The 26,667-nt window shown below is 42.5% G+C and overlaps 3 protein-coding genes across 3 annotated transcripts in view; 2 read left to right on the forward strand and 1 right to left on the reverse strand.

Annotated features, from left to right (window-relative positions):
• The window catches only part of LOC126562334 (serine protease inhibitor 2-like), a 388,794-nt gene that overhangs the window by 188,300 nt on the left and 173,827 nt on the right, over positions 1 to 26,667 (reverse strand). The window lies entirely within an intron of this gene.
• LOC126562624 (terpene synthase) overlaps positions 1 to 26,667 on the forward strand; it is a 224,574-nt gene that overhangs the window by 100,769 nt on the left and 97,138 nt on the right. The window lies entirely within an intron of this gene.
• LOC126563549 (LON peptidase N-terminal domain and RING finger protein 1) overlaps positions 25,283 to 26,667 on the forward strand; it is a 40,631-nt gene continuing 39,246 nt past the window's right edge. The window contains exon 1 of the mRNA XM_050220194.1: positions 25,283 to 26,136. Coding sequence (XP_050076151.1) covers positions 25,296 to 26,136 — 841 coding nt within the window. The 5' untranslated portion in view covers positions 25,283 to 25,295. The remainder of the gene's footprint in view (positions 26,137 to 26,667) is intronic.

Consider the following 26,667-nt stretch of genomic DNA (forward strand, 5'->3'; position numbering starts at 1 on the left):
AGTGAGAAAAACAAGAACTTTGCAGCGAGAAACATTTTCTAACCTTTTTTCGATCATAAAAAGTCAAAAAAAAAATATTTAGCTTGGAGGAAAAGTTTTGTTAAAAATATAAATGTTGAAGGAGTTATCAAAAAAAAAAAGTAAGTACAAAAGAAATTGCACAAAAAGTGTATAAAATCTCAGCAAACCCAAACGATTCAACGAAAGAAAAGAAGAAAATTTTAATCAAACAACAGCATAGAAATTAATAAAAAAACAAAAGGTCCAAAAACGAACTTTTTATCCCTTTAAATTTCCTAACTGTGCACGTCTCTTCCTGAGGTTATAAAAAAGCACAAAAATCTCTCGATGAATAAGGGAACCAGGCTTCAGACAAACGTCAACCCAAAGCCACCCGGAAAAAAACTGCATTATGCAAACGAGAAAATGATTCCCAAACTTTACCGCTAACCAAGCCGAGGCGTCAAACAGAAACAAAAACACACCGGAAAAAGCAGCCCAAAGCCCGACGCCACGTATAATTAATTGAAAGTAGAGAAAAATTAAGTCTAAAATACATGCTGCAGTGCGCAGTGCCTGCTCGTGTCCTACACACACCAAGAGCCGCGTAGCAGCCACCAAAAGCAGAGTGCAATAAAAAATTAATGAAAGCCAGACACAATGAATAATGTTCGAACAGATTAGAACGAAACGTACTGAAGCTACAACACTAGGTACACAAAAGTTTGTACGAGCAACAAAAGAGAACGAAGCATAAAAGACAACATTGTGCAGCTTCTTTCGTGCCGTTTCCGGGTAAGGCGATTGTGGCTGCAGGTGCTACGGCGCGTACGGCGATAATGCTTTAGGCAAAGTTCGGGATTTTATTGCGATTGTGTTAGTATTTTTCTTAGTGCTTTAGTCAAGTTGGAGCATTTTTTTTGTGTTTGTGTGTTGAACATTCATAGCCTAAACTGCATCACATCACCGGCAGCAGCACGGCTGGACGTAGTTTTTGAGGGAAACATTTTCAAATTCTCTTACTTCTCGACGTGTTCGTTTTTTTTGCTAGCGTCGGACGAGCTTTTGCTGGAGCAGTGGAAATTAAATGCTCGTCTACGTGTTTTTTTTAATTGTATTTTATGTACAGTTTTTTTTAAACTCTGGTCGGAAATAAGGACTGGCAGCCGTGTGTATCAAGCCAATAAGGTAGAGCGAAAGGCAAGCACACCGCATGCAACGAACGGACGGCACGGAATTCAATTTGTTAAAAGCACTTTTTTGTTGTGAGGTTAGCGCACATTGCACCACAGTAGAATAGCACATTTGCAACCTGTGTGTTTAGGGAATATTGCAAGGAACTAGAGCCAGCGTGAGCCAGGGTGAATATTTTATTGCTTTAAAAAAAAAATTTTCAAGTACAAAAAAGACATTTAAATATTTAAAAGAATAAATATAGTTTTGAAATTTAAAAACCTGATCGAAAAATAATATAATGTTCCCTGTAGAAGAGAGCGAAATCCCACACACAACGACTCTTATCAAATTTCACACACTTTTACCTCCTTTGAAAGTTAAAACTCCTCAAAATGCATCAAACGTACGAGCGTACGCATAATACAATTGCTCTTAACCGTTTTCCCCCACACGCTGCCAGGACATTCAATGATTCTTTAGCACTTTGGTAAACTCTTTGAAGTGGTCGTTTGTCCTAATTGACCCTCCCGTTGCATCGAAAAAAAAAGGTGCACCTCTCAACAATCGGCTGGACCGGACCAAAAAGTGAATCCGTTTGGCGCCATATGTGACGCATTGCGTTTGACCACATCAAATGGCATCATCGGTGGTGGTTTTGATTAATTGCAACCCAACGACAACAATCGTGACATGAGTGACCGTGGTAACATAAATCACACCCTTCAAACCGTTGTTTTATGGGTTGTGGTTAGTTTGAGTAAATTTAGTGAAGAGTTTGTAGTACGCACAAACTGGTAGAAGTCTTGAAGAGTTGAAGTTAATATTGAGCTTGCATTTAATGTATTTGAAAATTAAATGAATGAGTAGAAAGGTAAGATGTTGTTGAGATTTTGTGTTGATTATCGAAAGCTTGAGATTATGTAAAGCTTTGAGTAATTATAAGACGAATGTAAAGGTGGTACGATGACAACGGCGACGGTTTTCACGAGGCAAGACCGAGATTCAAATGATCTACACAGTCATTAAGGTCATCAAACCTAGAAAAATAAAATGAAGAAAATAAAGATGATGAATTGAAGATCTTAAATTATTTTGACACAAAATAAGACAGTGTGAATCCTGAGTTATACGAGGGCTGACAATAAAGTAAGGTCTCCAACGCTGCAACTTCGCCGGATAACGCGCTAGGCGAAATCTGGCAACACCGCCGTGTTCCTTGGTTCCCCCACTACCACTTTGCTGCTGGGTGAGGCTTCTCCGACCGCTCTGTCTTGGCTGAGCAGCCGTCAACGATGGAGGTATCCCTCGCGTCAGCGTCCAAGTGCACATTGCGTTCTGTAATACGTTTTTTGAGTGCGAAAAAGGTGACACCTATTGAAATCCATCGTCAACTAGTTGAAGTTTACGGGGAAAAGTGTTTGGACATAAAAAACGTGCGTAAGTGGAGCCGCGAGTTCAATTCCGGGCGCACTAATGTTCACGACGAGGAGAGAAGTGGCCGACCGTCGGTCTCGGATGCGATTGTTCAAGCAGGCAGAAATGCTCAAAAACCGCCGTGCGACAATTAGGGACTTGGAAGAGAAGCTTGGAGGAGTGTGTAGCAGCGAAACAATCCGTCATATCCTTGTGAACACCTTGCAGTATCACAAAGTTTCTGCGCGATGGGTGCCGAAATAGCTCAGAAAGAGGTCAACACCTGGCTGCTCGAGGCGGACGGAGAGTGGTATTCTGCCGGCATAGACAAGTTCATCGTGCTCATCGTTCATCAAGACCTTGGCCTTTCCAACGGTGTATCGCTTTTTGTAAATAAATGTCATTTTCCATGAAAAAAAAAAAAATTGGAGACCTTACTTTATTGTCAGCCCTCGTATAAACATAAACCAAAATTCACTCTGTTATTACGAACATATTTTCATCCTTCACTACCCTCTTCATCGCATAAAATCTCTTCTCTTCCTGGTCTAATCGAATGCTTTGAACCACGTGTACAAAATTTCCTTGAACGCGAGTTTCCGCGTATCATCCAATAAATCACGGTTTGTCACATGCAAATGAGCTCATCGTTTTCGCAAAACTGTCCCAACACGTCGCATATCCGCGATCCCATCGAATCGAACAGCGTAAATGGTGCACGACAAGGCCAACGCAAATCGTGGCTGTGAAACGTGAATGCGAAGCAAAGAACGTGGAAATGTCGTCTTTTGTCACCTCCAATGGACGCTAGAGCGAACCTAGAGTGCAGAGCTCAACGCGTAATGCGACTTTGCTTTCCTTTTCCATTTGGTTTGATCTCCCGATTGCGCGTTAGCCGGTGTGAAACCGGGGTTGATGCGAGCTGATACGGTGATGATGCTCATAATTAAGCCGGTGACTCGGAATGTAGCGGCGGATAAGTAGCTGTTCTTAGCCGAGGGAAAGTTAATGATGCGATTGCTTCGTTTTAGCTTTCAGGCATCAGGATTTCATGGTGAAGTTAAACAAAATGGAGATGAGATTATTGATAATGCAAGCAGAAAAAAAATCAGTAAACTGTGCATTTTGAAATATTTCAGTATTAAATATGTTTAAAATCATTTCGTAGCTAACAGCACAGCCGTCTTTCTCACCTCTGTCCTGCTACATATTACGATCATTCTGCACGACACATCCGAAAAGTAGGTTAATTACTTTTCAACAGCTGACGTACGGCGTCCTTCGTTCTGCGGCAAACATGCTTTCTTTTGGGCGGGTGAGTTGTTTTGGTCCGTCCCATTTCACTCACACCGCATCAGTGGTGGAGAAAAATTCGGTCCGGAAACAGTCTGCCCGGGCCGCTGTCACACATTTTGCAGATGGTGGTTAAGATAAATGCAGCAACTCGCACGGGTGGTCCTGTCACTTCCCATACACACGACAGCGTACAAACACATCGAACTTTTTGTGGTTCTAATTCTTTGTCAAGGTTGAAAAACTATTGCGCGATTCGAGCTGGTAAAAGCGAGTTCAAACACATGAAAGATGAACCAAAAATATTGAAATTTATCGTCCGTCCGCGGTGCATGCTTACAGTCAGAAACTGTGTCGCGCACGTGGAGCAAAAGTAGAGCATAAGTGTGTTCCCCATTAAACATCCGGCTCAAGGCGTCGAAGCGGTAGGCAGCGCTCATCAATGAGTTCTGAGATCTCAACAACGCAGTTATGGTTTTATTTTTAAGCCATTCAGAAAACCTTCAAAAGGGTGCCGCTCTTATGCTGTGCGACGTGATCGGCTGATAAGATAAGGGGTTTTTGTGACAGAGCTTACAACATGCAGGCTAGGTTTTGGGTGCGTTTTTTTTTTCAACCTCTCTCCTCCCTCCTGTGCGTCTTGGTTGTTGATATTGGGTTGGGTATTCGTTCAAAATAATAGCTGAGAAACGATGCTCGAACTTACTTAACTTGGTGCTACGACGGAAAATATTGTCGAGCCAAAGTAAACGGTTTAAATGCGTTGAATCAATTTCAGCACAAACATGTACTGAACCGTACTCTTCAAAACACATTTTTTAACATGACGGGTTGTCGTTCATGTAACAGATAACGTAACATGGTTCAGGTTAAAGTTGTTCTCAATAGATAGCACACAGTTATGTCAGCTGCATTGTAGCAGTCGTCCAAAAGAAAAATGTAGGTTTGACACCTCCCGTAAGCTTGCTTTACTTACCCATCAAAAGTACAGGTATTTTGACTCGTTTAGGAATTCCTGAACATGAAAATTTCTTCTCAAATAAGCGCTCAATTGCAGACTCGCATAGCTTTCAAACTCTGCTTTAAGCTAGTTTTCGGTTATGTTAATCGCTCCCATGTTTGCTGACGAAGGAAACGTTTACAGTACGTGTTATCTTCCCTTACCCAAATTACGCACATTGTCCAGCTTTATGACAATTTATTGCACCTATTGAGAAGAAACAGTCACAAATATTTATTTAGCTGAGCACACCTTATGTTAACCTGCTATTAAACTCCTTTAAAAAAAATACTCACACACACATCCAGAATGATACTTTTGGGAAGGAAATTTTCTTGTGCAACTCTAGCGAAAGATTGGCTGTTGCATTCAGTTGAAATTTAAATTTTTTACTCAAACTTTAGTAGGAATGTGATTTTGAAACGAACCTAGCATGGGATGTTCAAGCAGAGTTAGTAATGCTCTAGCCATTTTTATGTTCTGCTCGAGATGTAGTTAGAAATATGCTGGTAAGCTTACAAATCGATGTACATGTTTGAAAAACCTACACCATCGGGCCGCCCCGAGGACAGTAAACTGTTACATTAAGTCAATATACAAAGAATTAAAATAAACATTAAAAACCATAGTCTCGATAAAACTGTTTCGAAAACACATTTATGAAAAGTAAAACTCAACAATCAACAGTAAAAAAATAATTGTTTCCCTAACAAGAAAACAACAAACAAACCGTTAAAAATGTTTGTTCTCAAACTTAGTGTAAAACTTTTCCAGAACCTCCACCAACTTGCATTCACTGTAACTTTCGAACAAACTGCAATTAAAATAATTCCGAAACTATGCTGTTAAAAATTCCCACAAGCAACATATCTCATAAAGCGAACTCTACCCAGACTTCGTACACTGACGTAGCACAGCGCAAGATAATTTTGCGATTGTTTCACTGCCTTCTTACCCTCCGGGCATTTTCGACATGTTTTCAGACGGGATCTTCCTATTTTCGATCAGTACGGTCCTCTTCAACCAGCTTCTTCAAACAACGCCCCAATGCCCGTGGGGTAAAACTGTATATTCTTTTGCTTCCGATCCGTTCCTTAGCACGGTAACCAACAGCTCTTATTCTGGAGTGCATGTTCTGATAGTTTTGCCACCGGTTCTCGATTTTCTTCACTTTTATCTTCACGTTTTATGGGTTGCTCTTCAGGAAAATTTTATTTTACGCTCACTTGTCGTTAGAAGCACTGGACGGGTCATTTTAGAAAGAAAGAAACGAGCCGAAAGCTTTAACCGGATGCAAGGATGCAAGCAGCTCAACCCGTTCGTTTGCTTTAACGATCTCCAAAGCTCGCCGATGTATCTTGCCATCGCTAGACAGGAAATGGAAAGAAGAAACCATCCTTACAGGGGATTGCATGTGTGTTTGCTAGCGCTGTTCCGTTCCGCTTTGAATCAACTTTGATTACGCCAGCAAAGCCCTCGAGGACTTCACACAAACGATTCGAATGGCATTCATAGTTCTCCGTTGGTTTCACCGGTTCAATGGCCACCGTTCAAACGCGAAGTGTCCAAGGAGGATGTCGGTGCTTTGAAGGGCGTTTTTCAGCAGCAGCTGCCTTTCATGGTGGCACAACCTAGGGCGCAATAAAAATTGAGGTCGGTTGCCTAGGACATAAGAAAGGAAAGGCATGAACTATATAAATTATGGTTCATGTTTTGCAGCACCAGCAGCAGCAGCAGCATCATGCGCTGAATGAGCAATACAAACAGTAATGAAGATGTGCCCCATTGGACGAAATGAAAGCAAATAAAATAGTTTCTTGAAGCTCATCTTGCCTCAGGGTCAGATAGCAAGAGGGGGAGGCTCAAAAGCAATGGTGGGCGACCTTTATTTTACATCACACGATACATCACAAGTTATTTAACCCAGAACGAACCATAAGTACTCTACTTTTGTGGGTGAATTTTTCATTTCACAAGTGCATCTTTCATATAATTCCTAATCTAAATATCTTCAACAGAAGTGTCCTCAAACATTCCAGGTGTTTACCCACACAAAATCTCATTTAATCACACGAGCGAAATCCGTCTGCTTGAAAGTTTCCGGGATGAGATTGCAGCAATTTAATTCTGTCTTAACCTTGCAGCACAAGCGTTCCCCGTTCTCAGGCCAACCAACACACTCATTGTTGCCACATGTTGCTTCTCGTTATTGTACTATCATACCGGGTCGATTATTTCGATGCAACACCCTTGCCAAAACCACTCACCAGTACCGGTACGATGCGTCCCCATACAGCACCACCACAGCAGAAAGTTGTCTCAAGAATTTTCAATTATGTAGATTTCACAACGCTGAACGCATTTATCTTGAGACGTTTTGGTGTGCATGTTTTCTACGTTCCTTGCTGCCGTTCTGTATCATCTTTCGTTTGCGCGTTGCCGTGTTTGTGTGTGTGTGTGTGGTATGAGCACTAACCATTCCCGAGAGTTCTTTCCTTGGTCGTTGGTAATGTCTCATGTTAACCGAATTGCACAGGACCACAACCGCCCAGGGTGACATCTTGTGCATCGGGAAGGAACTGACAGTAGTTTAAAGAGGAAAACTGTTGAGAAAGGCGGATGGTTTTTATAAAGTACTAAGTGTTTTTTGTATATTTCTAATAGGGTTTGTGTTGCGGCTGTTTTTGTTAATTGTATTATAATTTTCCTTGAAGGAAAAGTGTTTTGTTTGTATGAAATTTAAATTTATTATTTAAAAATTCGCTGCAATTTACGCTAAAGTTATGTTTTAATATGAGCTTTACTTTCATGGCCTGCTTAATGTCTTATAACAATAAGAACAGATGCCCAAATGAACATAAAACTGATTATTGGGCAGTACTTAAATCACCGATCACGATCAACTGATGAACTAATAATTATATCTTAATAAAATCATGCAACCCAATATAATTTCAATCGAGTTTATTCATCAGCATTAGTTTTAAAAATGATTGTTGTTATATCTTATTATGACGGCGCTTAGCCGTATTATCAAAACCATATTATAAAAACCTTTTTTTAAATATATTGTGTACTGCAATAAAATTAAATCAAAGATTCGAATTGCTTCTGTAATAAGCTTTAAATACAACCATTAGCTAATCATTACTTAAAATATTTTACTCCTAGTTATTCTATTAACCTATTGAATAAAAGAACAAAAAAAAATGAAGAAAACATCTATTGAATATATCATTAAAATTCTTCAAACCATCCACCACTCAGCATAAACCTCAAATCGGCATTCGGTTCATATTAAACTAATATCGTTTCCTACTCACACACAGCCACCTAGGGCACAATACTAACAGCAATCATCGGAATGTTTGCATATAATTTCCATCCCCTTTCGCTTCCATTACACTCCACTTAAACATTGATTGAAAGAGAATTTCACTATCTGCAGACACTGTTCTTCAGCAGTACCGTACGGCACGACGGCAAACGCCCCGAAACGTTCAATTTATTTGCAAAGAAACAATATTTTCCCCTTTTGTATTCTGGCGCAGTCTTTGTTACTCAAATTTCCGAATTGAATATTTGTGAGCCCACTATCAAGAGTACGTGCAACTAGAATGGATTAATGCTGGGTTTTTTTTTAATTTAGCGAAACGATACAAGCAATCTAAATATTTGCTTGACATGCATACACTTCAGTTGTGCCAGTCGGGAGAAGGATATGATCGGACAACAAAACATTCCGCCTGCCGTATTGACGCCAAGAAGTTTGTCGTCTGTCATGTTTGCTGCGTACGTGAGCATCGTGTCACGTTTGGCATGGTTCATGTTACATGGCAAACTGATGCTATCCGTCCTGCTTGGGTAGCGTTTCACTGCAAGATGGAAATGAACCGTAGAACAACCAAAAACTATCCCTGCTAGCGTGAAGAATACGATCTACGTGACGGTCATGCATCGCACCGTGTCACTGTGCACAAACATTGCTACACACACACACACACGTGCGGATAGTTACACTATATTTACCGTAACACTGCACCAACATCTTCCGAATGGTTTCGATAATCTTGATGATTTTGCGGCTTTCTGTCGTATCGAGATCCGGGCTAGCTCTAGCACACGGCATAGCTGGGCCGGGGATTATTGTACGTGTTAGATCGTTCGCTTACTCACAGCAGCACGTTTCCTTGTGCGAATGTTCATATCTGTGTGCACGAAGTTTCATAGTTAAACACATTCGAAACGGGAGCAACGTTTCGGATTTCGACCTGCACGGCACGATGCTCGCTAAGCCACAGTTAAACTGCAGATTTTGTTTGCAAATTAATGAGTTGTTATAAATTAAAGCTATAACGTGCCGTGTAAGCGATCCCCGGGGGTGATGGTGAGCATTGGCCGGTTTGTTGCAGCCTGCATTCCGATGTGAATACCAAACCGAAAGCCAAATTCCTTGGGGAAGAAAATAGAACAGACACAAACGGATGGGAAACGATAGTATGGAGGCTAATAAGAGTCATACATCATGCTGAGAGTTTGCTGTGTTGTTCTAGGTGTATGCAAATAGTTAGAGTATGTGATTGAAGCTTTTGAACGATACTTTACATACAAAACATAGTAAAATATATTTTTTCACATGAGGCTTACTTGTAAACGGCGGATTTAAGGCTTCTTTTATGATGTTTTAACGGCTAATTGTTTTCATTCCAGCAATTTAATATAGCTAACATGGCGAACGGGTAGTAGACTGGAGCAGCGACGGCGGCGCTTATGGCTTTACACGGCAGAACCGGGGCTCAAATCCCACCCGGACCGTTCCCTGGTTGTAAGCACTGACTGCCCAAATACGTGGTATGAATTTGTCTAGTAAGCCTAGCTCCCCTAAAATTTCAAATCGTCCATACGCATAATAGTTCTTTCTGACTTCTCGCTTAAACTTCTATGAACGTTTCTGCTTATTTAAAATTAGTGCCAAGGACGGAAAAAAAATGAAGAGAAACCCTTCATACAAAATTAAATTTTATATCCATTTTTGAATAAGCGATATATTTTGAAATAAGAGGAAATTAGTTTCAAAATGTTCTTGATCATATTTGCATGGTAAGGTAAGTTAATAAATTTAATACGACTTTTTGCAATCCACATTGAAAGACATTCAGAGCTTTTATTGAGAGACAAACAACATCCTAAGGCATTTGTATGCTAAACAAATAATTACTCCTTAACAAGATCACCTTCTTTCAGAAAACTTTGCAGACAAAGTAAGAAGTTGGGAATTAAAAAAAGAGTTTCTGTGCCCTTCCTTACTGCTTCTGCGTCTATTCTACCCAGCTTAAGCCAGCCAACGAAGCATACAAAAAGCTTTCCAACTACTGAGTGCTGTCAAGACCAATTAAAAGAATAAAGCAGCCATCGTTATGTTTTTAAAGGTGTAAATTTTAAACATGTCCCGCCATACCTTCACCCGGCTCCCTGGCAAACCCACCTAGCCCACCAGAGTGTACACTCACCGTTGTTAACACACATTTCTTTCGCCTTCTGCACCTTTTGTTGTGCTGAGTAGTGGCGTTAAAAATTCATACATCCCGCATCACCCACCCACAACCCCAGAAACGCCATCGAGGTGAGCTCACTTCACACGGTATGTTCGCATCCTTGTACCTGTCTCGGTTTTGGGACGGTCTGGTGACGGTGGTGTGGTGATAGTGACATCTGTCGTTTTCCCCCAAAAAAAAAAAAAGTGACACCTTTCGTCGGTTCTGTTTTCTTAGCCAATTTAACGTCCCGTTCTTTTGCCGGTTTTCTTTTCATTATTTTCCTTTCTTTTTAGAATGCTACTGGGTACTGCAAAAGCATACCGAACACTAAACGATACTCAAACGTACACACAAGCTAGACGCTCACACACACCTGTTTCAAGGAGGCGTTAAAAGGCTTTCATCTCCGACATTTTTCCGGTGAGCCATTAGGGATAGTATGGTACCGTGGCACCGTACGGCCATTTTATGTCCCTTTTCCCAGTCGATCGCATTTTCCCTTCTGTATTATTTTCCACTTTTCCTTTGGCCACGCCGAGCGGCATCAGTGCGGCGGACGTGAAGCCGGTAAAGTGAAACGCATTCATAACCATAAAATGGACGGGCCCCAGATGGAGCGTGGATGTTTGCCCGGTACGGTAAGTAGACAATGATGATGCGACCTGGTGGTATTTCCTGATGGCGGTGGTCATAAAACCGGATCCGGAACAATTCGAGCCCATCGACCGATTACCGTGCTGCGGTTGTTGTTCCGGTTGGGTTGCAGTTTACTTCCGGCTTTTTCCGGACGAGTCGTCCACGGGAGTCCCATAAATAGGGGTTGGAACGGTTGCGTGCGTTCTATCCGCGCATTCACCCCGTCAGCAGGAGAAAGAATGTGTGTGTTTAATTATTTTCCCTGTGTGCTTATCGTTAGCGTCGCCGAGCAGCATATTCCGCATAAAGCGTACTTTAATGTATGCGCCTCCTGCTTTTGCAGGCACAGTTTTCCTTTGTTTCATCGATACTGAGATGGAAATGGGAAATTTCTATCGCAAATGTCCCTGTGTTCTAATCAAGTGGTGACAGCTGGCTGAGCTGGAAGTATTTCTACTTGCAACGCAATCAGCGTAAGACTAGAAATATCCATAATCAACTGCTCAACAACCATCACAATGGAGCATATTTTTCAAGCGCTCATTAGAAATCGGACACATCATTAGCGCTCATTAGAATCGTGTTTCCTTTCATTGTGAGCCTTTGTCTTCCAGAAAGAACGTTAAAGATACGAGACCATCGTTAACGTTCTCTAGCATGTTGCTGCTTTGTAAAAGCTCAGCTAGCGTAAACAGCGAATAAGCAATAACGCGTTGCAACTATCGCAATAGGACCCTCGGAACAGTGGGAATGGGAGAGTTTGTTATCAATGATCGTCCTGTTTTTGGTTCATTGGCCAATTAGTGCTGAAGCTGACACCAGCAATGACCAGCACCACAGGACAAGAGGAAGATAAAAGAAGTCCCGGTGTAAAGTGAGGGCTCTTTCTTGTTGTCCTAAAGCTCCGAGACGCTCCGACGACAGGCTAGATAAAGCGTGTTTTTATCTCATTTTTCCGCGACATTTGAGAAAAACCGATGAAATGACTGATTAGTCCTGGAAAAAATGCGTTCATTGTTGTAAACAACAAAAGAGTTTCCGATAGCAGACGTATAAAAATTTTATGACCAAAATGAGGGCAAATATTTGTTTTCAATCCAGTTTTTGTTTTGCAAAGAGAATACAGAAACATCCTTAAGTATGATTCACTATTTTAATGTTCTTGTTAAATGTATCATACAAGTAAAAATTTGGATTGAATTGGGTTTTCCATTTGCGGGATGATAAAAGTATTAATTATCATCTTGTTTTTCTTACTTATCTGCAACATATTAAGCATCATTATTATTCTGTTAAAGGAATACTGTTTTCTTCATATTTTCTTATGTTTAAATCTAATTTTGATGAATATAATAAGTAAGGGCAACAACGTGAACCTACTTAGAAAGGTGGCCCGTCAATTCGACTTCAACGACTTCGACGGCTTGATACCAAAACCTTTATTTGCTTTCAGTCCTCCCTAAAGGACGTTTTCTTCGCTTTCCATCTAACCATCAAATGGAAAAAAAAAATTCCTTCGCAACCTGCCAAACAGCAACATCAACCAAAAAACCAGCACGCAAACGGCTTCTACAGTCAACCTCTATCACTGTTGCTTGCCTGTGTAACGCACTCTCACTATCATCATTCCCAAAAATGACTGCCAGTGACCCAAAACGTACCCTCTCAAAAATCCATTTCAACGCTGCAATCGTTGCAATTTCATCCCCCTCCTGTTCAGCAGGGAGCAAAGTTTCGGCTTTTCAGCTTTCGCAACGCGCACTGCAAAAGACTCCTTGGTTGCACGCAGGCACCCAAAACCGAAGCCACAAACCGAGGGAAGTTTTTATTTTTATTTGTACAGTTTTGTTGGAATGGATGGTGTTGGAACTCCCGCCACCCAAAACAGCAGCGCAGACAGCTTGTAATACTGACCCAGATAGGCCGACCGAGCGGGCGTTGCAGAGAAGAAGAAGAAAAAAAATCACGTTGCAAACAATGAAATGAGCAGCGTGCACCGGCAATGAAGAAAAAATCGCTCACTCGATTGGTGAATGGAGCCACACACACACACACCTTCTGCGAGTGAGATTGGAAGCAGTGGAGAAAGGGGAAGGTGAAGCTTGAAGTGGAGTTGTGAGGGAGGAAGGGGGGGGGGGAGTCACCTATGTTGCGTGAACGCGGCGTGTGTGCGTTACATAAAGAGCATAATCGTGTAACAACACATCGCGCAGCACGCTGCTCTCCCGCTGATTTGCGGCCGAACGCAAAGATGAACGTGAGTTCCACTGCCAGAGCGCCCACTCGTGGGGCTCTCTCTCGCTCTCTCTCTCGAGCAAACCGAATGAACCACACGGTGATCGCTCTCGCAAACTCGTGCGTCCGCTTCGAACTATCTCACTTTCAACGTGTCCGTTGTACGAGGTGGAGGCGCCCGAACGCTCGCGTTACCCGTTTGTGTTACGTTTTAACCGTGCCAGTGTTTTGGCATACTACCGGGGAGCGTCCTCTGACTCCGACCTCGAAGTGCGCGCAAAACCGTATACCGTGTACGTAACCGTGGCCGTGGGTGTTCGTAACACGAAATCGTCTTGCAAGCGAAAGCTACGATCACTGTTCTGGAGCTGATGGTTGGTGCATTATTATCGGGGCAGAAGTTTGTTTAAATTGTGCTGGTAAAAGAATTGACTGAAAGAGCGAGAGAGAAAATTCGCTTCAAGAAAAAAAAACGTGTGCCGCGTGTGAGTGTGCCAGTGGCGCGTGTTTTGTAATCAGTTAACCCCCCCTCATTTTGAAGAAACCGTAAGTGTGGTGTAGAGCAATATGTAAACGTCCAAAAACCTCCAAAAAATGGTGTCAAATGTGGTGTACCTTTTCAATGAGGGCAAACACGATGATAAATAAATAAAATAGGTTGGTGCGGGAGGGACAAAAATTGTTTTCAGTGACAAACGTACACCGATTTGTGATGTAAGTGTCCTCCGCTGCTGCGTCGCATGCAGTTTCGAAAGCGAAAAAAAAAAACCAAACGCAACGGTTTTCCTTCAACGGGTGCGGGAGTGATTACCGAATCAATTCATTCTCGATTCTCGGCTCCATGGGTGGACGGTTGTATGTGAGTGTGCGTGCGCGTGTGTGTGTCATTTTTAAGAGAGAAAAAACAGAGAGAATGAGCGAAACCCCTGGCGGTTTTAAAGATTGCTTCCAGCAGGAAGGGTGGATGTTAGTGGGCTGTTGTCGCAGCAGCAGCAGCAGCAACAACATCGTCACCGGCTCCATCCGTTGATGATATAACAGCTGGTTGCCTACTTCCGCTAGACACCGAAGCACAACGGTTACGACGTAACGAGAACGAGAATGCAACTGAGACGAGCATTAGAATCGCTGGAACATGGTCCATAGAGGAGTGGTGTGTGTGTGTGTGAGTGGTGAAGATCGGGGGGATGACCAGTTGTGGAGCAAGGCGCCATTTGTGTCATCATTACGTGAAGCCGTTCAATTTATTTATGTGATTCTTAGTATTCTTCCCCGTTTTTTTTGTGGTTGTTGTTCGTCGCAAATTGCTAATTTTGCCCCTCGAGATATATTTCCGGTTGTGATGTAAAGCTTACATATCTTGCCTATTCAGTGTCCCTGTTACAGACCGTTACTTTCTGGAGCCGACTGGAATCTGTGACGACGGCCTGATCTGGTGACGTGTTCGAAAAGAACGGTTGCAGAGCAGATCCTCCCAACAAAGGGAGGATAAACTATAACGCCACCTTGTGTGTACTGTTTGTGCGTACGATTATTTCCTTTCCCGTGTGTCCCATCTTTCCCGGTACTTCCCTTCTTATGTACCGACCTCAACCGTGTGTGTGTCTTCTTCTTTCCCTCCGCTGATTATCTAACGCGTGCTCTAGGTTGTAGTGTGTTTTGGTTTTCTTCTGCTATGCTTCTGTGCCCTCCCGGTCGGTGCTGGTGTGTTTTTCTTGCGGTATTACCAAACCATTTTGGGGTTCGGTGAAAAAGGATTACGTGCGACGATGATGATGGGTCGGTAACTCAGTTCATTTTCAAAACAACGCGCATGAGATAGATGTGCGCGCGTGTTGGCCGACTGGCGATTGGCAAACGTTTGGTGGGACGCGGACATCGCGGGATAGCGTGAAGAAAGAAGTTCCAGCGTAGTAGCGTTCTGACGAGTGGTGGTTACGAGATCACTCTTCACCGTACGCCGACGAGTGCGAGAGCGATGCGAACCCTTAGCGTGAGAGAAGTAAACGTGGATGAATGAAGCATTGGGCTGTCCGGAAAGTGTCTGCCATTAAATGGTCATTTGTAATGTCGATCCGATAGCTCTCTGATATAGTTTTCATACACAACTGTCTGTATCGGCCTCATCAGTTCTGCAGGAGAAAGCAACTGCCAAAAAATATAGTTTAACCTATCAGAAGCTGATCGTACCAAAGTACCAAGAATGACCAAAATCTCTGCTCGTTTGCACAAAAATTTAATTGAAAAATACAGTCAAATAGTCGTTTGTCTTTTTTGAAGCATAGATCATGTGTATTAATTTTTAACCTTGATTGAATGATTAAAGAAGAGTTAAAAAATCAAGCGCTACTGGCCGTTTAAAAATGGTAGCCTAATAAATGTTGCATTTTAAATCAAAATTTATCCAAAAATTGGTTTCTGTCTTATAAAAATAGTCAGTGTCTGGTACTTCATTAGTACTAAATATGACCTTTTTCGCGATCCTACTTCATCGTGATATAATTTTTAAATCTAGACCCACATCGAATCAAAATTCCAGCTCAATATTTGCTCCAACCCAACAGCCTGTGTTATGAACGCATTGTTTTGTTCAAAATCCAAGGGTAGAAAAAAAACCCTCCCCCATAGCAAAAAACACTCTCGTGAGTGCCTCGTGTGCAATGAACACACAACCACCATTCCCCCTTGTGAGCAAGTAATCGCGAACACATACACTCCACCGGTTCATCGGAATCGGGAGGTGGATTGACCTTATATCAACTAAAACAAATCATCCCCAATTTCCCGGTGTATCATTATGAGCGTAGCACTCTTGATGATTCCCGACGAATAAGCTCCAACATGAGTAATCAATTCTACTGCCCACGGATGGGGGTTTGGAAAATTCTGTGAATCAATTTTCACGCCAAGCTACAATTCCTTGGAAGGGCTTATCGTCTATAGGGTTCCTTATCCGGTAGTCTTTCAGCCAGTAAAACCGACCAGAGACGATAGGAGATTCTAGATTCCCTCATTCCCATTCAAATCGGTTCCATATGGGGGGGATAAATAGCTCTCCCCGTCTTTCCTGGATTCATACCCTCCCATAGATTCACATCGAAAACAGCTGTCGATGACATAATCCACACCGTGTGCCCGGCTCGAAATCGACCTTTTGCCGGTGTTATGTAATCGTAAAATGGTTCCATTATTTGTCGCCCTAAGCTGGAGCGGTGATAATTGCTCACATTTGATAATTTGCTCGATTGAAGTATAATAAACAGATTTTTTTAGAAAAGAGAGTCTATTATCATTTTGGATTGATAGAACAGGATCGAGCTTAGTTGTTAATTTTTCACCACTGCGTATCTCTATCAACACGAACTCGCTGGAAAGAAAAATCATTATTAGCCAGCAGATAGACGTCTAACGTCTTCCGTACTCCATAAGCACCGACAGAATAACGCGCGCTCGCTGGAGATGGGACTTTCTCTATCGGCACCACACTGCACACTCGTTGCGTTCTATTTAGTTTCTTTCTTCTCTTCCCAAGCTACTCACCACCGCGCGTTCTGGCGCATCTCGTTCTGATGCAACTCTCGCGCGCACTGTTTACATAACACGCGCTTGAACACGGCTGTTAGGTGGTCGGGTTTTTCCGCTCGGTCATCGGCACGACGTGACAGCCAGGCAGGGCACGTACTCCTCCCAACGATCGGGCATGAATGGGAGGCCCCTTTTTTCCAGCACCCCCGGATGTTGTGAATCATCTTCACTAGCGCCTGTTTTTAGCATATTTAATGGTTCTTTGGCTTTGCGTCAGCCCGGCAACGCACCTCGTAGCCGAAGTAGCGGTAGTGCGGTTGTATTTTTATGTTGCTATAAAAACACTTTTCCGTTACTATAAAGCTAGAAGTTACTTTGTGGTGCTTCTTTTCTTTGAAAAAAAAAAAACGGAACAGCGTACCGTAGTAGCATATTTTCACAGTTCATTATTATCATGCGTTTTTAGTGCCTGTCCAAACGTGGTTTTAATCGTTACACAACACTTTGTACAACTTTGTTGCGCTCAGAACAAGACGATGAACAGACGATGGGTTGATGGGGGAGAGAATTCCCGGAATCTAATATGAGGGGGGGGGGGGGGGAAACGTGTTATGCTGGCACACGCTAAACCGAAACCGACTGATTATGCAACAGTTTTCCGCCGATTGCGACTCTGTTTGTGGCAGCGCACAGCGTAACCCGGCAGGAGGTTGGTTCTCTCCGGGAGATTCTAAGCCTACTCTCGCCATTTCGGCCACCGCCACCTATCCAGAGTGTTGTGTTTATGTGTGTGTGTGTGAGCGGTCCTGGAAGCGATTCACATACAAACATGCATGGCTGGGATACCATCGTTATCCCGAAAAATCCCGTTCGGTCCGTTGGAAATTGTGAAGGGATCGAGAGTGATGTCATTGGCCGCTTCCAATCATTAGCAGCGACTGGTGTCGAGTTTTTCGCGCCAGTATTTCGGGCTTTCTGGAGGATTAAAAGAAGGGTTCCGTGACGTGAACAAGGCAACGGCTCCACAGCACGCAGCAGTCTAGATTTATGCGTACGGTGATAAGGAAAACGGAAAATCCCACCTTTAACTTCCTCGCGGTGAGCGGTGAGGTGCGTGTGATTGCTATGTGACGACTGGTTGCGAGCCACAATTCCTTATACATTTCACGATAAGCATGGTTTTACGAGCAGCAGGGAATCGAGCATAATTGTACAAAGAGGTTGGTATGGGCCAAAGAACTGGCATTTAATTACCAAAGCGCTAAGCTAAATCAAATGAGCGTTTTGTTCGGCTTAAGGGACATTTATGATATCCTAACCGAACCGAACATCACAGAACCCCACGAAACGCAAATATTACAACTTTACCATCCACCCATCCCGTTATATATGCCCACGCAATCAGCAAACAAATTGACTGACCTCCCGAAAAAAAAAACAGATGTCACTCGAGCCTGTAGTTGATTACGACATTTTGACGGGCACCACGGATTCGCACATTGCACCCTCGGTTTGTTTTTTGTGTGATCGGTGGTTGGTAATGTCCTTCGGTTGTGGTTTGCAGATGCTACACGGTGCAGTTATGCAGGCCATTGTTGCGTAAGGGTACTTTTTTATCATCTTCATGTTTTTCTTTTGGTTCAGTCCAGTTGGTGACGGGGCGAAGGATAATGATGGTGGAGGCGCAAGGGTTACGTCCTCTTATGATTGCTCTATTTTTTATATTACATGATGTCATCGGTAGGGTTGGGGTGGGTTTTACTGTCCGCTTGTAATAGAAACACATTTTATAATAGAATTTGCATAATCGTGTTCATTTTGGTGCTAGATGGGAAAGAAAATAAAGGATTATGTTGGATTTGTGGTGAAGGATTCAGGGTTTGTTTATAACTTTAAAAATATTTTATGATAATGTTTTGTTTCTTATAAGATTTCTTATTTTTCTTTTAGCAAGAATTATTGTTGATTGAAATAATTACAACAAGCTTCTTTAGAGTTATTGAAAAAAAGCAAAAAAAGATTTAAAAAATCGATAAAGACACTAACTAGGGCTTCCTAAGCCTCATACATATCTAAAGAAATTTTGAATGATTACTACAGCGGACTGTAATATAATGAAACTAATATAATCCAACGAATCAATAATATTTTTTAATTCTATACAATCGCTAAGTCTGTGGTTCATAGGATCAATAAATCTTTATCTTTTTATTAAGTTAATAATTGTAAAAAAACAAGGGAAAACAAAGACAGCATGGTTTCCACCAAGAATTATTTTTCAGACTCATGTTTCACATTCTAAAACAAAACTAGATAATTTATGATACAGATTTTTGATTTTTTTCATAAATAAAAAATAAACCAAAATAAGTCAATCAGTCCAATTTAACAACAATAAGTAATACAATAAGTCTTTTTTCCTTCACCATAATTGCTAATAAAGCATTCAAATGTATTAATTTTAAAATTAGATTGAAAAGTTGCCTTGCTTTTGAGCCCGCAAATGCAAATGCACTGCAACCTTCATATCAAATGTTTGGTGGATACTTTCAGTTTTGTTGAAATTTTTTATTAAAAAAATACAAATTTAAATTCAGAAAGAAATAGAAAAGGATCCTTAGAACTGTGTTGAAATGAATCCGCGTTTGCTTTTTTGTCTTCATTTTTGCAACCCCTTTTGTAGCATAATTTATCCTGCCCTTATTACTAATAGTAACGCGCTGCCACGTCGCACGCAATTGTGTACCATACAAGCCCATTACTATTGCTATTTGTTTACATTTCCCCCCTGCCTGAAACCATCAACCTTAGACCCTTTACCCGGTTTCCCTGAGAGTACTAAAATCCTTTTCTGTGTTCTATGATAAACGCAAAGCTCCCTCACAAGCAAACAAAAAATCTACAACAAACTAAACCAAATGCTGGTGGGTTGGCTGTGTGTGCACAACAGGGAAAAACTGTCGTTACGTTCCCGTACGTCGCCTTCTCGCACGGTGACTTTTTTCTTTCATAACACAACCTTCAAAAATCGCATTTTTCCGAGCACTGTAAGGGCGAGCAACACGCGCCACCACAAATCGCTCTCTTTCTCTCTCTTTCATTTCGTTTCTCTCATGAGTGAAGCCAACCCTCCCCAAAAGAAAAAAAAAGAAAACAACCCCCGATTACGCGATCCACTCCACTCACTCGCTCTGGGTGTTCATTCGCCACCATTCGCTTCGGATGAACCTTACACTCGTTCGCTCTCGCTCTCGTGAGACGGTGCGCTTTAGCGTTCTTGCGTGTGCGGTCCAATGTTGTGGCCAGTATTTCATCGCGGCCTCCCAACACGAACGGGGCGATTCGCGAGCTGCTACGATTGCCGTTTGGCGCAAAGTGTGTGTTTTGACATCGTGTGAGGCGTTCGCTTGCTTTCATCCTTCCGGAGCGTACCGGTAAGCGTGTGCTGTGCGTCACGTACGGTGGAGTGGTGAGATTGGGCGAAAATTGTGAAACTTACTTTAAATTAATCACCAAAAATATGTGACCAATTGTGCAATACTTGCTAAAATAAGGCAGACAGGCAGACGAAGAAGGATCCCTCTCTCTCTCGCTCTCTCAGTAATGTTCCAGCCGTAATCGGCATTCAAGCAAACATCACCACACGTAAGCCAGAAAAAGCGTCGTCTCTGTGCGTTATGTAACGAAAACGGTGTCGGCTGAGAACGCGAGAATGAGTCTCGGAGTGATAGAGTATGTGTATTGGTGCTTGGTGCTGGAGTGCAGTCTCATCAGAAAAAAAAAGCGATTCCAAGCGAATTTTTTCCCTCCCGGCACACAGTAAACTACTAAATTTGGCAGGTTGTTTTCCTTCGCGTGAGTGTTTCGGCCCGATTTTCGTTTGATGTTGCGTGTTCTCTAGTGTCCAGTGTCCCGGTTCTATTGCCATTCTACTGTACGCCACTGCGTACGTGTCGCGTTACTGTTGTGAGCTGAGAAAACTGCTGGAGAAAGAGAGTGTTCGAACGAGCAGAAGAGAACCATGTGCACCGGTGAGATGTTTTTGTGGCGGTGTCGACAACACACCAGGAAAAAAAAAAAAAAACAAAAACGGTCGGGCGTGAGAGTGAGATTGCGATACAGCAACAGTTTTGCTTGGGCCGAAAGTTTTGTTAGATAACAGACCGACCGACAACGGACCAACGGTTCGGCGGCTTTGGGGCCAAATTTCGTTCGAACCAGAATCTCGCACCACGGGCGAAAAAAAAACTGCTTCTAACAGCGTGTGTGTGTTTGTGAGCGATTGGTGGCAATTATATGACACTGTGCAGTAGTTCTGGAATCGGTAACCTTTCGGTAAAGCCAGTAGCTGACACGTAACCGTTTGCTTGTAAAAGGGCCAAGCGCTTTATGTAATATCGATAAGCCTCCGTTGGAGCATTCAAAAAGCGGACTGCCAAAACGGTTGTGCCATATGGAGTTAAGCGAAAGAACAATTTAAGCGTTTGGGTGATTTTTTAAAAGAAAAAGTAGTGATTGCTGTTTTACAAAACAATGTCAAACAAGTGATTGAAAGATTAGATGGAAATTTATTCGTAACGCTTGCATCCAACTAAATCAAGAAGTGCGTTACATAACTCGAATTTTATTTAAAAATTGTGAATGAATCGCCACCAATTTTTTTATCGACTATTGAAACTGTTTTTCCAATTAAGTTTTAAAAATGTTACAGCATTTTGTACACTCCTCAATCAAGCCATATGAACCATTTAATCGTTCTGTTTACCGAATGAAATCGCACAAACAGACCGGACTCCTGAGCGTATTTATAGATCCACACTTTTCCACCTTCAACCTACTCATCCCTCAGCCCATTACCACAACAAATGGTAACACGTTTTTCTGGAGCCGTTTGAGCACCGAGCACGCGACAACGACACACTGACCAAAATGTCTCAACTCAAAAAATAAACAAATGAATCCCGGGCACTCGCCAGGCGCGTCTCCATGCCGAGCGTTTCCTTCTTTCCAGCAGAACAAACTTTGACCATTTGACTACGGTGAGAGAGGGGATCGAGTGAAACATTGTTAACACACTCGGACAGTTTTGTCTTGCCCCGGTGGGAGCGTTCAAGAACGGGAATGGCATGCGTTATGTAACCGCGGCAAACTTTTCGTCCACTGCCGTCCGGCATGGTACGGCGTTTTTCATGGTGGTTTTTTTTCCCTGATTGTGGGCCCGCTCCAAAAACTGTTTATGGTGATGGGTCATAGCGACAACAGGTCGGTTTCCACCCGAATATGTGTACCAGGTGTTGGATGATGTGGTGGTGGTTCTGAAAGGAACGAACCGCGGAACGAAATTGACTGTTTTTGGATGGACGGTGGATGGTGCATTTTTGTGTTGGATGGATCAAATGAGAAATTCTGAGGCAAGAAGAGAAAACAAACACAAACATTCAAATTAACCACACCGTATAACCGCCGACCTGGGGTAGAATGAAAGTAAAAGAACTAACCGTTAGAATCATTCGCCTATCGGCAGCATGGCACGGTTTTGCACGGGACGGAATATATTATTCTGGAAAGAAAGGACTAGTGGGAGGATGTGGTCAACATTTAAAAACAAGAATTACTCGTCTTGATACTTTTCAAAGCGCTCTGAGTTAATTTAGTTTGAAACCCAAAGAAGATTGATTAGTCATAATAATTATTTAGTTACCATAAAACCCACAATATGAGTGAAAATTCTACGAAAAAAATTCAAACCATTTATGGTACCAGCAAGCAAGAGTTCAAACCAATCCCTTCGCTTCTCTAAAGCTTTGACGTGAATATCATGTTGAGTGAAATTTGATATCAAAAGTAATGAGCTCAACGTCAAACGCCAACGAATGTTATTGAGTAACGAAAACAAAATATCAATTATCATAAATATATCTTTACAAGTCATTTTCTTCTTAATATTTTTCTCAAATCGTCTGAAATATTTGAGGTGGTCATTTTTTTGCATAGGACGCTTATTGCTGGAGGCGCCTGGTACTTTATAAAAAAATCGTTAAAACCTTTTATTTCTTTCAATGTTTCAATCTGTATTTCGTGTAGTAAATGTAAAATGTGTCAAATTTAAAGTACAAACCAATTAAATTCTATTTCATTCTAGACTCTTCCCATAGTCCAGTACTCACTGTCCGTTCTGTAGTCGAGCGAAGAACCAAGAATCTATATTAAAACATTCACTGTTTTTGGTCGGGCGCCTTAAAAAACCTTGCAGTAAATTTATTTTTCAACACTGCTGTAAAGCAATTTGAAACACACACACACACACTGTCCTATCCGGGTTTTTTTTTTGCACATTTAAAATCTAATGAGCTTCTCGGTGGCTTGGGCCAAACATTCGTAACGATCATTGTAATTCCTCCTCTCTGCTTTTTTTTTTCAACCATTACCACCCACGAAAACAAATGAGCCACGAACGATAAGATAACAGCAAACGACAAAAATTGACCACAGCCAATAGTTGTCTGTTGCTAGAAAAAAAAGGTCCACCACGAGAAGCGGACTGATAAAAAAATGAATGATTTGTTCGTAGTGTAAACACTCGCACAACCGCGTTGGTCACGATAAGCTTATTTGTTTGTGGTTATTTAAGATTCATCGTCTGTAAGCTAAGCTAAACTTAATGAATCATACGGAGGGGTCGAGACTTTCAAAGCACTTATGTTTAAATGATTAAACACATTTAAAAATAATCAACTATTTTTCTACCACCAATGTGTATGATTCATCCATTCTGCTTCTCATGCGTCCGTTGAGGGAAGCAAACGTTTCTTCTTCCGCGAAATGATTCGCCAAATTGAATAACTGTCTATTTATAAGCGGCACCAGGAATGACAGCATCGCCGAAATTTAATGTCACAAAGATGGGCTTTCGTTACCGCAAAATGCCCCACAGCCAAAAGCCTTACATAATTCAACAGCCACATCATGTTTCGAAGATAGGCTTTATTGTTTGGATAATGTTTTTCAGGAATAATAATGCACCCTACAGCCAGGACTCTTCATTCGAATTGTTTACGCAAATACAGGGAAAAAAGCACGCTCCAAAGAACACAAGAAAACCCAACACGTTCAAATAATTTTCTTCAGATTGTGCGTGTTTGCTTCAAAGAACGATTTTATGCCTAAAGCCATCCATACTGTTCGGTTGAATTAATCACAACTTTCTCTAATGTTTCGTTCCTTTTTTTATTCCCGCAGCTAAACGTTTCTGCAACCGGCGAAGAGAAAAATAGAAAAAGTTTGTGTGTGTGATGAGAGTGTATTTGTTTTGAAACAATTGAACAACAAGAAAGTTGTAACGGAAAATTTGCCATCAGCATTCTTGTGGAAGAAAAACGCTGCACTCGTGTGCTAAAGTGAACCGTTAGTGAAAAAAATAAATAAACAAATTGTGAAAGTTCTACCGACAAAAGTGACAAACCGACAGTACCACGCGCCCACAACTGTGGGGAGGAAAGTTTTTTCAGCCAAAAACGCCTCGCCAACGCGTGGCGGACGTTGATGCAATTCTCCTGGATTGCAGACTGCCCTGTGTGGGGTTCCGATTTCCATGCGTGTGCTGTTTGCTAATGGTTGCATTCGCCAGTGTGCGTTTGAGTGTGTTCAGTGTTGTGCTATTGTATGAATGTATCGTTTGCACGTTGCTCACGGTCCTCCGCCGGGGTTTCTATTAATAAAGCTATGAAGCTAATGATCATGATGATGGTGATCGTGATGGTGGTGAATGCGAATAAAATAATGCTGCCAAGTGGCGCATCCATGCAGCACTGGTAAGGAGTTGCAACCGTCAAGTGTCAGCCGGAAAATTGTGTGCGTGTGTGAAATTGATTGTGGCACAGTAGGAAGTGTGTCGAATAGTTCAGTGAAGTGGATGCGCTTTCGAAGGTGAGAAGATTTATTGTAAGCGCACTCATTCTTGTTGAATGAAAAACCTAATAAGTGTACGTTTAATGGGTAGCAGTGTGTATGTGTGATTAAGTTCTAAGTGGCAGTAAGTGATTGCGTAAGAGGTGCATTGGAAATTCAAGAGCATTAGGAAAATTTCGGTATCGTTTGCAGCTACTCAGCTGCTTGGTGCTAGTAGTGCTGGCGCCTATAAATCTATCCACAGCTCGTTCAGTACTTCATTGGTGCAGTGCGCGAACAACGTTTAGCGAAAATTCGCTTTCTTTCTTTGGGAAAGAAGATAAATAAAACGTTTGCCATTGAGTGAGTGGCTGTGAAAAACGTACTAGCCCGAGCGTCAAATCCCAACGGCTTTTGCCAACCAAGGCCGATAGTGTTAATAAGTGTGTGTTTGTGTGTTTCCGGGTTCACGAATTCGCGTAAAAAGTCAAGGTGTGCGCACACCTTCGTGCATGAGAGTGTTTTGTTGTGCGACACATTAGCTAGTATTCCCACGACTCCAAGGGTATAGAGTGGTAACAAGTGTAGCCATAATGCCCGCCACATCGTTCGTGCGCGTTCACAGGAAGTCGCTGTACTACGCGCGCCCCGAACGTACCCTCTACGACAGCTCCGACGACATCCGCAATGTCTGGGACGGTTCGCAGGAGAGTGAAGAAGCAAAGGAGAAAGAATCGACCGATGATGAGTTGATCGGTGAGCTGGAACCACAGCTGGAATCGATGGTAGAGTCTCCCACGGTACTGGAGCAAAGAATTTTGGGTGACTCAGAACAGAGCTGGAAGTTGTTGGAAGCTCTCAACGCACTCGCTTCCTTCCCTGCCCGTAGCCGGGCAAAGTCTGCGCTAGAGCTAACGTCTCTGGTGGATGCGCTTGTTCAGCATGTTGTTGCACACCGCACCGAGCACGTCCGGAGGTGCAAAGCATCCACCACGGACGGACTCTGCTGTCCGATCTGTGAAGGTGTACTGAGATATCCGGTCACAGCCACCTGTGGACACACGTTCTGTCGACAGTGCTGCTTCGGACACAGCCGTTGCACCGTTTGTGGCCAGCGCTTTCCTTCGGCAGTTACGGCAACACTCACCACGACCGGTGCATCATCCGCATTTACGTCTACGCCGTCCTCTTCCTCAGCGACGGTAACATCCGCCAACTATGCCGCACTGTCGGCACCGTCGGGTTCGGTGGAAGGCACCGAGCTGGTGTCGACGGGCGGTGGTTTCGAGCTGGACATTCTCATCCGACGGCTCGTCGAGCGTTGGTGGGGTCCCGAGCTGAAAGCGGCCGATCTGCAGGAAGAAGCACAGCGTCATCTGGAGGACAACTCGCTGGACGAGGCTCTTCGTTGCTGTAATCAAAGTCTAGAGCACGGTAGGTACAGATTCATTGCTAAACCACCACAACAATAATGCTACGCTACGGATCATTACTCAATCGAAGAGAGGAAAATCAAAACCCATTTGTAATCCATTATGCTTTCCACTGCAAGGCGGGCAAGGCAAGAAGATCTGTCCTGAAACGTGTGGACAAACCGATAACTTTTCGTCACGTTTTGTCGAATCAAATGGCGAAAACTAATTCGGTAAAGGGAAGTTTTACTCGTTTTTGGACATTTTGTGCCTCATTCAGCACGTACCGGGGAAGTGTTTGGGCCATTCTTTGCCAAATGGTTGAAAATTAGTTTCTCTCGTGTTGGGGCACGAACAGAACATCAGGAAGTTACCAAAGTTTCAAGGCTCTTCGAAAAGCAATATCGAGCTTTTGGTGAACGATTTGAAGTTGTAAATGTAATTTAATGTTGAAATTTAGATCAATTCTACACATCTTAAAATCGTAACTCATTCGGAAACGACAGAAAATTTTTGACATTTTATAAAGTCACGATGTAAATTTAAGCTTTTC

This window comes from Anopheles maculipalpis, chromosome 3RL (assembly GCF_943734695.1).
Source record: "Anopheles maculipalpis chromosome 3RL, idAnoMacuDA_375_x, whole genome shotgun sequence".
In the NCBI taxonomy this organism is placed as follows: Eukaryota; Metazoa; Arthropoda; class Insecta; order Diptera; family Culicidae; genus Anopheles; species Anopheles maculipalpis.